The sequence below is a fragment of the Leuresthes tenuis genome, unplaced genomic scaffold, assembly GCF_036924035.1.
Source record: "Leuresthes tenuis unplaced genomic scaffold, fLeuTen1.0.hap1 SCAF_23, whole genome shotgun sequence".
NCBI classification, from domain to species: domain Eukaryota; kingdom Metazoa; phylum Chordata; class Actinopteri; order Atheriniformes; family Atherinopsidae; genus Leuresthes; species Leuresthes tenuis.
This window is the reverse complement of record NW_027325377.1, coordinates 16,421,787-16,437,995: the sequence shown is the minus strand read 5'-3', so window position 1 is coordinate 16,437,995 and position 16,209 is coordinate 16,421,787. Positions and strand designations below refer to the sequence as shown.

At 40.7% G+C, this 16,209-nt stretch overlaps 1 protein-coding gene across 6 annotated transcripts in view; it reads left to right on the top strand.

The window, feature by feature from the left end:
- The window catches only part of ppfia2 (PTPRF interacting protein alpha 2), a 139,885-nt gene that overhangs the window by 104,135 nt on the left and 19,541 nt on the right, over window positions 1–16,209 (top strand). For all 6 annotated transcript variants that reach the window (XR_011909976.1, XM_072377890.1, XM_072377889.1 and 3 more), the window contains 11 exons: window positions 2,171–2,278; window positions 5,790–6,011; window positions 6,744–6,890; window positions 8,421–8,555; window positions 9,210–9,293; window positions 10,554–10,685; window positions 10,780–10,842; window positions 11,213–11,304; window positions 12,520–12,652; window positions 14,423–14,640; window positions 15,558–15,798. Coding sequence is in view for 5 of the 6 variants with exons in the window: in XM_072377890.1 (XP_072233991.1) it covers window positions 2,171–2,278; window positions 5,790–6,011; window positions 6,744–6,890; window positions 8,421–8,555; window positions 9,210–9,293; window positions 10,554–10,685; window positions 10,780–10,842; window positions 11,213–11,304; window positions 12,520–12,652; window positions 14,423–14,640; window positions 15,558–15,798 (1,575 nt within the window). In the remaining variant the exon portion in view is untranslated. The remainder of the gene's footprint in view (window positions 1–2,170; window positions 2,279–5,789; window positions 6,012–6,743; window positions 6,891–8,420; window positions 8,556–9,209; window positions 9,294–10,553; window positions 10,686–10,779; window positions 10,843–11,212; window positions 11,305–12,519; window positions 12,653–14,422; window positions 14,641–15,557; window positions 15,799–16,209) is intronic.

Below are 16,209 nucleotides of genomic sequence, written 5' to 3'. Positions count from 1 at the left end.
TGCCTTTGATGAGAGTTGATTCAACAACATCAAAACGAAATGATCGGCACAACGCTCATTTTGCACCTGGCAAAGTTCTCCTTTCTGTCATTTCTGAGTTTGAGATACACATGTAGCACTCCACTCATTAATTGTTGTCCTTTTATGTTTGGGGCGGTGTTAGCTGTTTGATCTCTGAGCTGGAGGAATTACAGTCTCAGAATAATTGAGGAGGAAACATATGGAGACATGATTCTGCCCTCATTAAAGTTGATGAACAGCCAGTTCTTAACCAAAACTGTATTTTTAAGCAAACCCTTTTGATTGTAAATGAGGGACATGAAACACTTTAAACTTTAGTTTAGGATCTGATTTTAAACTATATAATGTCAGACTTATTTCTGAACAGTGTAGCTTCTGTTAACGTTTTTGTCATTGATTATCCTCGGGCTGCCCTCGTTGTTTCAGTCACAGCAAATATCTATTATTGAGGGAAATGCTATTTATGGAGCAGATGTTCAAACATCTCAGCCGTTCTCTGAACAAAAACAATGACCCTCCTGTAACCTTATTTCACCCATTTGTGATGCAAACTGTCAAAGTCTATACACATTATTATGATGCATGTAAAGAAGTTGCTGGGAAGTTCGAAATTGAAATCACACGAAAAAGAAAAAAAGGAGCCACTACAAAAAGAAATGCTGAGATATTAAGGCCTAAAGCTTATAAGAACTCGGGGTGGAACCAGATCGATGCAGCTTTAATCGCATCATGCTAAGCGCATCACATGTAATAATGTTTTGTTGTTTTGTTTTTTTTAAGCTGCATCTTTGCAAGTAGAGGCAGTAGTAGTAGAAAAATATTTTTGTCATTGTAAATATGTTTTGGACAAAAAACACAAGCATACTTATTGTAAATTGAAAGAAAATGGTGAATAGTATTACCAGAACTATTAGAACGTGTGTAGCTAACTCTGTAATGCAGTGAGGGGCATTTTGTGTGCGCTCCGTTTCAGATTTACAGTCAAAATTACTTAAAATTATGAATAATAAGTTGGATTATCTCACTTCTTGGATTTCTTGCCCTAGTTTCACGATTTTGTATTTAGAAGTAAAGGACAACAGTCGCATAATTTAATCAAATGCATTGCAGAATTTTCCTTTATACTGCTGAGTTTTAGCATTTGTATTTCATTGTCTCTTTTACTGTCACCTCCTGCTCAAGATCTGACAAAATAGAAGCTTCACCTTAGTTGAGGCTTAATTCTTAAAAACAGTTAGGTGAGAAAAAAGCATTAAAGTCTACCAGACTGCTCTAAATAAGCAGTTGGTGGTGGGCTAGTCAGTCCAGGTGAATTCAATCTCAGTGATGACTCCTCCCTCCCAGGTTCTGCAGGGAGAGGCTTTGCAGATCTGTCCAGAGGACTGACAATATTCAGGGTTGCAGTCACACTGTAGCTGTTATGATTTTCCTGATTTTTAGACTACTTGATGCACTCCAGCATTCACTTCAGTGCAACTTTAGAGTCCTGAAATGTCTGAGATATGGGTGTAACATTGAGGTAAATGCAACGGTATTAAGGTTCCTGCTTTAGTGCAGCTTGTGGTACATGAAAGGAGGCAGTTTCATAAAATGTTGCCATTTTTGACAAGCCATTTAATAGTTTGGTTGCACTTAAGAGAAGTTCTCTTCTCACATGTTTTTACAAAACACATTTTACGAAGCACACACGGCACCACAAAGTTTCGGTGGCTGCAAATTGTTTAAAGATGCGTAACGGCCAGCTACACTGTCTAGCTCTGTTTTCTTTTCTCTTCTGTTCTCTGTTTTCACAGGCAAAGTAATAGTAAATGGTCTGTGTAGGAAGGTTGCTGGTTGCCAACCCGACAGGAGTATGATTTTAGTTGCTGAATTACAGAGGATCTAAAAGGACTCGTATGCTTCCAGCTTCATGGTGGTTGAAACCACAATCTAAGAAGTCTTCTAAAGTAACCTGATGTAATTTACTGGTTTTGCATATGAAGGACTATTTAGCCATGGCCTGCTCTTATATACATTTATTCTTTTTGGATGCATTTATTTTCAGATGTAGTGTTTTTAGTAAGTTTTGCTAATGTTGTAAAGCCACAGTGAATGAAAAAAAGATAATGCTGTACTTCTATACATTTCACCTCTTTTTCTGATCCTGCAGATTGTGGCCTTACGGGAGCAAAATGCTCACATCCAGCGAAAAGTTGCATCTGGAGACGGAGAAGACATACTGGAAAGCAGTGAAGCTCAACAGAAGGTCCATGGCAAGGTGAGCCTTGTGATATTTGGGTATAAAATGTTTTTTGGTTAAAATTTAAAAGCAGCAATCAGGATGTTGTCGAGGGTTGAATCAAAATAAGATAAGAAATATTTAGAAATCATAATTTCTCAAGTGATCGGTTATTTTCTCAGGGTTTTTCTGTCTTCATAGCGCTCTAAATGCCATTTCAAAGCATCTCAGCTCAAATTCCCCTGCTAGAACCTACTGAAAGTTTCTAATTCCAACCTAAAAAACCACTAGCAATCGTTGCTTTGTCTATATCCCTGAACTGGTGGTTATATACATATATAATTCCTGTAGATTTAGTTCCCTCTGGTGATTCATGTTTCTCATATTAAAAAAAAAAATGTATCTCCTATTTATTTAGCATGCATTTTTACAGTGTGCATGGCTGTAGCTGACTCAAAATTCCCCTCTGATTGTTAATTTAAAGACAGAGGGTTGCATCCCTATTTACCAGATCAAACCGTTGCTGTTTTACATCAGTTGTCTCAGAGCCCGAAACCTCAAAGCAGGCGCTAGAAAATATTGACATGCAGACAGCGGCGGAGGGTACCTGGATAGATCAATGGCGTCCCTATTACTTGGCTGGTCTGTTGCAGAATGCAGTTTGAGGGAGGATTTTGGGAGTAGAGAGATGAAGAGTGTGCATGCTGAGGGATGAGGTAATGAGGAGACAGCTATCATCTGCTCTGTTTTGTGGAGATAAAAGACAGCAATGTGAATGTTTTTTTTATTTTTCCGTATTTATGTTTAGGTGTATGTGTGTACACTTCTAAAATGAGTTGTGTGATGGGGTGAAGGAAAATGTCTAACTTTGCAACAATGATAAAGGGAAAGTTATCCAGCATGACGGCAGAAAGGCGGTTATGTTATGGCTGCGTTGGTCCATGGCACAAAAAACATTAGTTCCACAACTCAAGCTAAAAGAAACCTATTACATATTTCATTAATCATGGATCCCATTTACCGTCATGTCAGGTGCATGCTGCCCTACAGAAAACAGCCATTTTATGCCATTTCACAGTATAAAATCATGTAGGCGACGGGGACAACCATAACCTCTATGCGTTTCATGGCGAGACAGGGCTGGACAGAGATGTGACAGCCCGGATCTGCAGAACCCGATCGTCTGATTCAAGAAACGCATGGTTCATTGTTGGCTGTGATGTGACAGAAGAGGTCTGTGAGATTGGAAGAAGGTGGAAAAGAGGACAAGGCACATGCCAGAAGGCAGTTGCTTCATCTTTTTAATTTTTCGCTGACTTGTGACATGGCGCCATCTTACATTGTTTTTCCTGCTTTTCATTCAAATAACAACACTTTTCAGTTTTGGGTAAAAATTATGCATATGCAGCATATTTTGGCTTGTGACAATCAGAAAACATGATTCTAAGAATGTTATGACCCACTGCTGTATTTGTAGTATCCCGTTGACGAGTTAAATTCGATTTTTTTTTTTTTCTTCTTTTTAAAAAGTGTATGCTTTCTGCTAGCTCTCCTGCTTTTATTGGCATTTGCTTTGAGTATTGATTACTTTTAACTGTGTGCAGCAGTGGCTTACAGCTTGTTTAACACAAGCTTAACATTTCTATAGGTCATTTTAATATTATAGCCATCAAAAAGCTTCCATCATCTCCATTAGTAGCAACTTTTGCACAACGGAATGAATGTGTTCTTCTGCTTGACGTAATGATGAAAGTGCTGCTGTATATGTATAGCAGCCAAGTGTGTTTATTGAGGGGAAGAAATTCAATTGCCTTAAATTGTTAAGTTACATACCTTTTTTGTTCTTACTGCATTTCACTTTTTTTGTTTTGTTTTTTGTGTGTGTGTATAGACAAAGGTCTTGAATGTACTTGAATAAATTTAAGGTTAGCAAATTTTTGTTTGTGGTGCTCATATTAAAGCTGTCCCAGGAACTCTGGATGATCCATAAATATCATTATGAGTAATGCTGAATGGGACAAACTCATTTTGCATCCTTTGTACTGAAGTGGCAGCAGATGGCTCGGAAACAGATGCCTCAGAAATTGGACTCTTTGCAGGTATTTAGAATTAAAAACACCTGACACCTTTTGTAATGTCGCTGTTACAGGTCATGTAACAAAGGACAGAAATTTTGGACCGTTGGGGCATGTAGCAGTAAAGTAGATATAAATCCTTGAAATATGTTTTATACAAGAGCAGCCCAATGCTGACATGCTGGTGTTAAAACCAGTGGTTTGATTAAATGGGTGCTGTTCACTTCTCGGGTGAATCATTGATCACAGGCAGCAGAGAGCAGGGGCCAAATTAGCTTTGTCCTCACAGATGGATGGCTAAGAATGGGCAGCTAAGTCTCATTCTGCAGAGACGGACATATCTAGCCTGAAGGATCACTTTTCCTCAGTCTTCCACCTTACACTGATTGCATTTTGGCATGAAAGCAAGCTTGGCTATTAAAATCTGCATTCAAAACACGTTTGTTTTAAATCTTGATAGTCAATGTCGATAGTTGGTTTCTGATATTATTGTCCAAAATCTTGTGTAAATTGAATCTCTCTGGTATCATTAATCAACCTCATGCAGAGCTCATGGGAGATGCAAAGATTAAAAACCTGCAAAATCTTATCAGATTATAAATGCAAGTGTCCAAACAATTTTTCCAATTGAGTATGAAGTGATTCTGTGTCAGCGTCTCAGTCTTTGTCACCATCCAACATCAAAGCAAGGGAAAAGCTGAAGGCCTGAACTGTTAAAGCTTGAAAGTATTACAATGCTAATGTGTGTAACCCTCAGGGGGACACGGTATCTGAAGTGGAAGTAACATTGATTTCCAAAGGAAAAAAAAATTTATTCTGTTTAAGTTTCTGTCTCCATGTTTTCCTGCTGTCTACACCCAAGCTTCTGCTCTTTTGGTCCTATTAAGACTTGTTGCAACATTTGGATATACCAGTTCCAACTATGCTTCTTTTAAAATCTGTCCAAAGATATCATCTCTAAATTCTGTTACCATGTCAAAAGCTCACAAATTAACACGGTTATCCCATTTCATTCGGAAGACCAGCAGAAAAACTGAAACAACGTAAGGAAATACTGTCATTACTCCCTGTAGAATCACAAATGGTTGTACTCAAGACTTCTGATCTTTTTTTTTTTTTGTTTAAGGTGGGCCAAACATAAATATAAAAATCAATGAGCTTAATCCAAATGTTACATGGTTATTTAGACCAGCCGAGGATGAAAAATCTGGATTATAAACATGGAGTATCTGGTTGCTCAGGAACAATGTGTTCTGCTGGGGAAGAAAGTGCCACTAGTGTTGGGGTTAATTAGAAACTGTTACCTCGTCTGTGGAGAAATAAACATGCTGCATCTTCCTCAATCTAAATTCTTCCTGGAAATAAAGTTCACGCTAATCGTGACTATGTCTTAATGGCAAGCATGAAGCTTCTTTGTCATTATTTATTAATTTTTTTAATGACCTTTTCTCTTCCTGTACTCGTGTCTCCCACAGCGTCTGTCCAACGGCTCTCTTGAGTCGGCCCGTGAGGCGAGCCAGGTGGTGGAGCTGCAGGACCTGCTGGAGAAGCAAAACTACGAGCTGGCCCAGATGAAGGAGCGCATGTCCTCGCTCTCCTCCCGCGTGTCCGAGGTGGAGCAGGAGCTGGAAACCGCCCGCAAGGACCTCATCAAGTCGGAGGAGATGAACAACAAGTACCAGAGGGACATCAAAGAGGTTACAACAGACACACACACACACACACACACACACACACACACACACACACACACACACACTGACAACAGGGAGAAGCATGCACATTTGCAAGGGTATAAGGGTGGCGAAGACATCAAAGAAGACTGGCAGAGGCCTAAAAAAAGCTTCAATTTGCATACACTCTCACACTCCGTCCCTCTTTACGACTGTATGCATCTCTCATTTAAATGGATGCCCATAAAAATTGACCATTGCTTTAATAAGGGAAGAATTGAATCACTTCTGTCACACGCTGGCCAGTAAACCCTAAAACATACTGTATATTGCAACAAGCAAACGAGTAATTGAGCAACACCCTCCGGTCAAAACAAGCAGCTGCTTCTATGTCTACCACCGGTCACTTCTTCAGCTGCTCTACTGTGCTTATGAATACAGGCTGATGCCCCAATAGCTTAAATTACTATTGATTGCCAGCAGTGTAGGTAGAAGCCGTTATTGTGGCCATATTGGGAGGGCAGTGTGTTATTGCACTGCTTCCTCTGAGAGCAGCAGATTATTCAGTTATCTGAGAAAGGCTATTATTTTTGAAAAAGTGTGTGCTTGCTTTGCTGTTTGTCTGAAGCCCAGTTTCTTAATGAAACTCTGTATGAAAACTGCAGGTGTCACATTGCAAAATCCATAATCCGCAGGTCACTATACTGTCATAAAAGTGACATAAAAGAAGTAAAAGTTTTGGTCATCTGCATGCAGGCCATGTGTCAGAAGGAGGACATGGAAGAACGGATCGTCACGCTGGAGAAACGCTACCTGAGTGCCCAAAGAGAGTCCACTTCTGTGCATGACATCAACGACAAACTGGAGAACGAGCTGGCCAATAAAGAAGCATTCCTGAGACAGGTCAGTAAACACCCGATGTGTGGCTGGTAATCAACTGATAGTATGTTTTTTTTTTTTAATGTGTGGGTCCAGATGATCGTTTACGGCATACTTTTCACTCTGACTGGATTCAGCCAGTTGTGAATGAGCCGCCTCACGATGGTTTGACAATCACACGATATCTTGGCAGTGTGTCACATGACATTAGAGGAAATTAAAACTTAGAAATTTATTTAGGTGTGTTTACCTAAATGTTTACTTTGAGCAGATGCACATGGCTCAGTGTCAGCTAAATAATGGTGTACAGGTGTACAGTATGATCAAAGGATGGGGCAGATTTTCTTCTCCTTTTGATGAATTCTTGTGGCCGCAGAAGGTTGAGTGACATTTTCATGAGCGCAGCTGAGCTCTGGATGGATACAAAGAGTGTCACAGTCAAGTGAACCTGGAGACAAAAGGCAGCACACAAGTGATGGAATACAATAAAAAGAAATAGAATTATTAAAGAAGTTAAAAAGGTAAATATAAAAAGAACAACATATTAAAACAGATGCTGCTGTAAAAAGTTGATGTTTAACATTAACTGTTGCCTCTTTTTTATTTTTTGGGATATTGTGATTGCGTGCTTTCTGTTCAATGTTATTTTTCCGCTGGTTATTTGAAGATGCGGTGTAATGGGGACGTAGACTGGGCCGTTGGTACAGAGAGGCGAAGGGTGGAGAAGAACTGGCAAACAAAATGGCCAAAAATATGGATACAAGGGCATCTAGGGAGGATATAACAAGGAAAAAAAAAACTGTCACGTCTCCACTGTGTCATCACAAACACTGCTGGGATCGTGATGCAGCTTCAGACAGAAAATACACTGACACATGACACAAGGCAGTCCTGGCCCTCTCCGTTCTAATTATTGCATATTGACCTGTCAAGCTCAAAGCTTTTGGGAACAGAGCATCTGTCGCTCATGGCAAAGGCTGCCAAGCCGGCCCAAAAGAAGAGTCTTAAAACTGATCAATGCTCCAAGCAAGGCAAGGAGAGAAGTCTGAACACACAATGGGGAAATCTGCGTCACGTGACGGCAGTTTGGTTGAACACCGGATTTGATTTGCATCTTAATGATGGCAAGCTCTGCATCCGAATGCCTAATTATGGCAATTACTGCTATCTGCTTAGTAAAAGTTGCCCCTGTGTCTGTTGGCACGTGCAGAACTGCTGCTGTTTTGACTTAGTTGTGGTGCTATTTTGAAGTGTTTAGGCACGTAGCCAGAGCCTTCAGTAACCAGTCCTCCAACAACGGATGAATTTCAGTATTTCTGTTTTAACAATATAAACTGTACTTTATATATATTTTTTATTATTATACAAACAGATTTCATAGCATGAAAGTGAGACACGATTCCGATTTATCTGCTTTCCAGCAAGGCCTTTAATATAAACAATGTCCAGTTCCAGTCTTTAATTGACAGCAGCTTTACACTCACTTAAACAAATGCCAGTAGGGCTCAATAAATCCTGAAACTGTCAACTTATGTGTTGCGTGTTTGTGTGCAGATGGAGGAGAAGAACAGGCAGCTGCAGGAGAGGCTGGAGCTTGCAGAGCAGAAGCTCCAGCAGACCATGAGGAAGGCCGAGACGCTGCCGGAGGTAGAAGCTGAACTGGCTCAGAGGATAGCTGCCCTCACCAAGGTAGGAAGACGCACGTGCAAGAGGTAACATTGACACACATTCCAACAGATGCCCTCATCTCCAGATGATTCTGTACCTTTGTGTGCAACGTGGTGTCGTGTCATGACGTTTCAACATGTCCCTCTCCTCTTCCTCGGCCACATAGTCCGACTCCAGCTCCTCTTCCTCCCCTGATGATTATCACTTTGTTATGGAAGCTAAACTCCAAGACTTGAACTCCATTCTTAGGAAGGTAGTCCCACAGGGCATCGCTGCTACTGCCACCTCCTGTAGAGAACCGATTTCATTCATTTATCTTGTTAGTGTTTTGTGGCGAGTGTGTCACTGGGACTCTGCTCTGGCTGTTCTACCAACATGGGACAGCTGCATGGCACTTCTGGCTGGAGCTCATAACGTGGCCGTGCTGGAGCAACTCTCCTTTCATTCTGTCCTTTGGTGGCCTTGTTCTCCAGCTTTCTCCCTGTCACTCTTTGTTTCGATCAGCTCTCTTTCCAGTTATGCTTTAAAATAATAGATCTCCATCTTTGAGTTTGGGGTAGAGGCTTTGGCTTGTGTTGTTGCCACTGCTTTTCTTTGTTGGCCCTTAGACAGTCAAGCAGGCAGATAATTGTGGAATCTTTTTGTCCTCCTGTCTATGCTGTGATCCATCTGTAGGCGGAAGAGCGTCACGGGAGCATTGAGGAGCGAATGAGGCACTTGGAATGCCAGCTGGAGGAGAAGAACCAAGAGCTGCTCAGGGTGAGTCACAGCGGAGGTGTTGTGCCAGGCAACGTTTACCAGGCAGCCACTGCTGCACGAGCGTGACAACTTGAGGCAACCGATGGCACATTGTCTGCTTTATCTCCAGTGAAGCTTGACCAAATGAGAATTTGACGCTCTCTCTGTTCAGAGAATGGTTTGTACAATTTCCACAAATGCTGCTGTCCTGTACTGGTCAGCACATTAGGATTAAAGAAGTAGATTATGTGAGCACATTCAGGCTCTCTCTGTTACGTTGCCATACTCTGTGACGTCGTTCCAAAAACCTAGACACCAATTTTAGGAATGACTGGTATTCTGTTTGAGGATATTAATAGTTTCACTAAAATGTTTTTCTTTCCTCCTGTTCAGATGCATGCAATACTCATCAGAAGATGAATACATTAAAGACAAAAGTAAACAAATTGTGATGTTTGTGAGGTAACATGAGCATTTTTCTTGTTATTTAGTGTTGAATGAGGGACTTAATGCTCTAATAAATCATTTTAAATTATAGGTCACAACTTACGAGTTTGTTTTAGTTGATTAAAATCTTAAATAGTGTACTATGACTTGTCTTTTCTTATTTTAGTGGCCTTTATTTTATCTTTTTGAAACTGAAACCCACTGGTTGAGGTCAATTACATGAATCCCAACTAATAATATACTGACTTGCAGGCAGTTTTACTGCTGATCATAAATTGTTCGCGCTACATGCTCATTGGAACAGAGTACAGCTGTGTTGCTATTATTCTAACTGCATAAACATGGGTATGAAAATAACCTATAAATGTCAGAAACGTCTTTTGGACCTAAAGCTGTCTTTGTTTGCCAGGTAGACTTGTAAGGTCAAGCAACTTGTGCTTGGAAAAGGTAGAAATTAAGATCTGTAACCAACTACAAATCAGTGGAGGCAGAGTCTAGAAACAGCGGCCATCTTAAACTGTCAGGCAGGCAAGTGCTGAAGTATTTAGGCAAAGGAAGATTTAAGCACTTGGACATCAAAAAGACGTTATGATATCTCTGATATATGCCCTTCAAAGTGCAAGATTTCCTTTAGTTAAAGAACATGAAAAGAAACCTGGGAGTGTGGGAGCGCATTCTGCAGCTTGTTGGAATGTTGTCTTTTCATCACATCCAGAGCTTGCTTAAACAGTTAAGATTACTGTACTACTACTGTATTGCTACTGTAAGGTAGCCAGTAGCTAATCTGGAATCACTGCTTCAGGCTGCTTGATCAAAAATGTTTTCTTCCTCCAGGCTCGGCAGAGAGAAAAGATGAACGAGGAGCATAATAAGCGGCTCTCGGACACGGTGGACAGACTACTCACAGAGTCCAACGAGCGTCTCCAGCTCCACCTGAAGGAGAGAATGGCAGCTCTAGAAGAGAAGGTTGCAGATACCTGCCATGACAGTGGAACTTATTAGCATCACTTCTGTTCAGTGAAAGTCCGGCTGATTTACTGCATTTTTCTTCTCTTCGCAGAATTTGTTAATTCAGGACTCGGAAGGATACAGGAAACAGTACGAGGAGTCGATCCAAGAAAAAGTAGGTTGTGGAGATCAAAAAGTGATCAGTTCTTTTTTTCATTTCAAAAGCTTCCTACATTTTACATGAAGTGTCCTTGATAATGGATTTTTAAATAAAGAAATAATGAGATTGGTTTCTTGCATTAGTTTAATTTTTTATAAACCCACTGTTGAATATTCATCAGCAGCTGCTGGAAGCTTTCATTAGCAGTCTCAAGCCATAGAAATGATCACGGCGTTAGTGTTCAGCCCCACTGACTTTAACAGACCTGTCACACCACGGTATTGACATGTCGTCATATGACCAGTGGCACGGCACAATATAGTGGTATGATCATGTAATATCACAGAGAAGTTCTGTAATGATGTTGTCAAATTCTTTTGTCCAGTCGCAGCTGGGAGAGGAGATTGAGAAACTAAGATCAGAGCTCGACCAATTCAGATTGAGGGCAGGCTCCCTCACAGAACCCACTCTGTCACGGTAGGTTTGCTGTGTGTTGGCGCATGAGTGCGTTTGAGTCTGTTAAGAATTTTTCTTGCAGTAAATTCTCCCCTGTAATATTTTTTACAGTAAATCTAAATAGAGCTGTTGATCACTGGGTGGAAAAAAAGTTAAATAACGTCCTTACATTTTGTTTTTCATGATATAGGTTTTGGAAAGATAAACTACACCCATCTTCAAACTCTTTTAATGCAAATTGTCCCACTTGTGAAAGGCCCACGCACTACTTCAAAATGCAGAACAATCCAAAACTTTGCAAATGGATAGTTTAGCTGGATTGACATCTGTTCCCATTTTTTTAGATTTTCTTCAGAACCATCTGCAAACATGAATCATAATTCAGCCTGTGCAGCAAAACATTTAGTAGCAGATTTTACTGCATTTATTAAGGCAATAAAGAAGCTGGCGATAAAGCCTCACAGTCTAGTGCCTCTCATAAATGGGCAGACAGAAAAAAGATCAGTCTGGTTTATTGGAGTTTGGGAGGACACCGGTCATTAAGCAACAGCATGAAATCAGAATGACTGTGTCCGAGCAATCTGCAGTTTCTAAAGGTTTGTATCAAGAAGAAGCTGCCATCTTTGTGTTTAAAGTTTCACAGATAATGTATGTGGCTCGATTGTTATGTTACTGGAGAACATAAGCTCCATTAAGAATGTAATAAAAGGCCAAAAGTAGCTTAGCTGTCGTCCATCCGATATATGTTGTGAGGAACAGGAACACAGAAATGCTCTCCTCAGGAGCACTCATGTTATATTATCCCTCTCTGAATTACCTTCTTATACTATTGTTAGAAACCCTCGTATCACCTATCTCTTGGCATCTATTCTCGGAAATTTTCTGGCTTTCATTTAATGCTGCACGAAGCGCCGAAATTACAATGTTGATGTGTAAACAGCAGCGGTCTTAATCTCATCCATAGACAATTTGCAGGCACAGATGCATGCATAACAAGTTCTGTACACTTTACGCCACATAACTGTGACTATTACTTCAGCCTGAGGTATCCAAACACAAGTCCTGAGTGGTTTTCTGTCTACAGCACTGAATATTTTTGTTGTCTTGTCTTTTGAAATCTGCCTCACTGCTCCAATAAAATCCCTGTTTAGGATTTGTGCCACATCCTCAGATGCTGCTTTTAAAAACACTAAGATAACTTTAGGAGATGTATCGCTAATAAAATGGGCCTTTTAGGTCTCATCTGGACACGTCAGCTGAGCTTCGATTCTCTCTGGGATCTCTGGCGGAAACCCAGTCGGACCACTACCGCTCAGCCAAAGTCATCCGCCGGCCGAGGAGAGGTCGAATGGGGCTGCGTGAAACGAAGGTGAGGGCTCAGTGCATCGGGTATAATTCACCTGAACCTGTTCACATTGCGTAATGAACAGTGCCTGTTTTAAGCGCAGCACTCCACGGCATCGGCTGAGGAACTGAGTGACATGAGTACCAGCCATGATAGAAGCTAGTCAAACTCTCTAAATGCTAAGTGCTTCCTTCATTTTCTCCTTTAGCAGAGAAAATAAATCCTTGATGGTGAAGTAGTCATATTGTTTGAACTGCAGAAGCCACGTCACATTAGGAAAAGTGTGTCTGGATTTTCATTGCAGAACATTCTTTTTTTTCTTTTTATCTTTTTAAGTCCTGAACATTTTCAGCCATCTTTCCTTCACACATGTTGTTTTCCTTGGAGGTCAAAAAAAAGCCCTTAGGGAAAAGACTCAAACTTCGAAATCAAGCTTGAACATGGAAGTCAGGAGAGGCTTGAGAGGTTCCCTTTAAAAGTTGAAACACTAAATGATGTGCCCTAACAAAGAATGCAATTTCTTTTTGTAATACAATCTAATCAACTGAATATTATTAGAAAGGCCAAAAGAAATGGTTAGTGTTGAGCTTCATGTACATATGTAATGATTTCCTTAAATATTCATCTACTTACATTCTCTTAATCAGCATCTGTCTTTTTCTTTCGGTCTTATTTCCTTTGTATACTGTAGACAATGGTTATGAGTGTGTCTGACAGACAATTGATTTCGCTTAAAGCACAAAGTGCTTGTATTAAGTACGAGCATCTGGTGATGCCGAATTGCTCTTTAATGTGTATTCATTAGTTTTATTCTGCAGGTTAGAAGCTTTTCTTTTTTTCTTTTTTTTTTTTTTTAAGGCCAGTTAAGAGAGAGGTAAATAGACTTGAAGAATGTTTACATCAGATGGATTTGTGACGAAACTTTTCACGACGACAGAGCCTGTAGTAAAAGTCGAATTTCAGGGTAAATGAACTCTTCACAGGGCTAAACTTTAGAGTCTTAAAAGATCACCCAAAGAAAAAGATGCAGTAGTCTTAATTGAAAAGGTGGATTAAGGATTACAGCATGCTATAATGACTACACAGTCATTTAATTTGCTCTCCTTATTCAAAAAAAAAAAAATGCATTATTTTATTTATTTATTTATTTTTTTTGAAGCAGAACTCTCCAGTTCTTGACTTCCTCACAGACAGCATGATTGAACAAGCCGAGACTTTGTTGCACTGAACTGCACTGCACATCTTAATTCAGTGGGAAAATTATCTTTGGCCATGGTCAAAGTGCTTTTTCATTAGCAAAAGTAGGATAGAATTGGGCAGTGAGTATTTAAGAGACATATTTCTTCAGATAGCTTATGCATCGTGTAGAGCTGTGTTTGTCTCCTCTTTAATATGGCAACGCTGTCTACAAGCTGCTCCATCAAGCACCGCTTTAGTTTTTTTTAGAGCTCTCCTATAAGTTACATTTGGGAAAGTTGACCGAAATATCTGAGGACTCGCAAGGTTTGAATCAAGCATTAAGTGTTAAAAGGCTTTAATTTGGCAATTTAATTGATGTTGAGGAAAACTGTTAACTGTTAAGATGAGATGAACATCTCCTCTACCTGTAGAATCTACGCTCAATAGATTTTAAACCATTGGAGTTGATTAATAGAGAGATGTAAAGATTAGGAAAGTTTAGGAATCCCAGCCCCAGAACAGCAGGTTCAGGTCTGGGTTGTGGGAAAAGTCATTTTTTTGAGGTGTATAAACTAAAATGCTTGTCTTGTACTCATAGTTTATCTCTATGTGCAGGCCAAATCGCTGGGGGAGCATGAATGGCGCTCGCAGCAGTTGGGAGTCCTGGGAGGCCACCACTTTGAGAGCGACACAGAGATGTCGGACATCGACGATGACGACAGGGAAACGTTATTTAGCTCCATGGACCTGCTGTCCCCCAGCGGCCACTCCGATGCACAAACTCTGGCCATGATGCTGCAGGAGCAGCTTGATGCAATCAACAAGGAGATTCGGTACCAGACACACACAGCACTACAAATATCTTTTGTATTGAGATGTCTGGACTGCAGGCAGAGCAGTCCATGCTGTTGAAATAAATACAGTATGTGCATTAGCATTGACTTGCTGAATCTATATCCATCAGACCACAGACCTTTGCTTCAGCCCATGTTAAATGAGTTTTGGTCCAGAGAAGACTGAAGTATTTCTGCATTATGGTCACATATGGCTCCTTCTTTGCATGATGGAGCTTACTTTACCAGCCTTTTGTTGCCCCAGTTCAAAGTCTCAGTTGGGTGAGACTGAAACTCTCACCCACACTTCATATTTTTAGGACTAAACAGGACAACCCATTGACATTTTTATTGCATCTAACTTCTATTCATCGTACTAACTCTTGAGGCAGGTGAAAAATGTCTCAAAGCAATGATTTTCACACATTTCCTCAGAGCTAAAAACTGTCTCAATCTGTGGAGCTTCTCTTTAGTTTGCTGCTTCCATCTGACCCAAACACTGTTGCTGTATGCATTCAGTGTTGAGAGAAGTGTGAGCTGCTTCTTACTGCTGTAATTATGCTTTGCTGATAAGTACGAATAACCTCGGGCACAGCTTCACTTTATTTCAAGGGCTGTCTGTGCGAATTGGGCTCTTTGCTAATTTACATCACCGCCAACAGACACAGCTTTGCATTTGTTTCATGAAGAGTGCATTCAAATCTGATGGCTCACAGTGATCATGAGCCCGCTGAGCTGAGCTCACAGCTAATTACAAAATTAGATCCTGGATATGGTTAAAATGGATGACCTTACTTTTAGCCTTGTGTCACAGTGTTATTGGATTTAGCTGAACAAATCTCTGGAAATCAACCTGCAGAGCCACAGCTGAAGAACCATGCGTTCTGCTTCCTTTTCATCCTTCCTCTTCCTCTCAGGCTGATACAGGAGGAAAAGGAGTCAACAGAGTTGCGGGCAGAGGAGATTGAGAACCGGGTTGCCAGCGTTAGCCTGGAGGGCCTCAATTTGGCTCGAATGCACCACCACGGAGCCTCCATCACTGCTTCAGCCACCGCCTCGTCCCTCGCCTCTTCCTCCCCACCCAGCGGACACTCCACCCCTAAACTGGACCCCCGAAGCCCAGCACGTGACATGGAGCGCATGGGGGTCATGACACTGGTGAGTAACTGTGAACATCTTAAAAAGTATTTCTTAAGCAGAGGAGAAACATGCTCCAGACACTGCAAGTTAATGAGACGCTACAGAGTAGATTGTGCAGGAATAATGTTTGTGATTGATCTCATTAGAGATGCACTCGCATCTCCAATCGTACACTGAGAGAGCGGTACTGGAAGTGATTTAAAACGCTTGGATATTCTACAACTGGAAATTTGCAACAGTGTTGCAGTCGTTACACTTGTCTGAAAATGGTTTTTCATTCAATTAATTTAGCTACCGGCAGTCTGTGGTTTCTGGTGCATTTACATGCCGACCAAAGCTGCTTCTCATATGGACCAGCCAGCCATCGCAGCTGTTATTAAGGCAAAATGAAACCCTGCAATTACCCCCAACAGACCAAATAAAACAGCA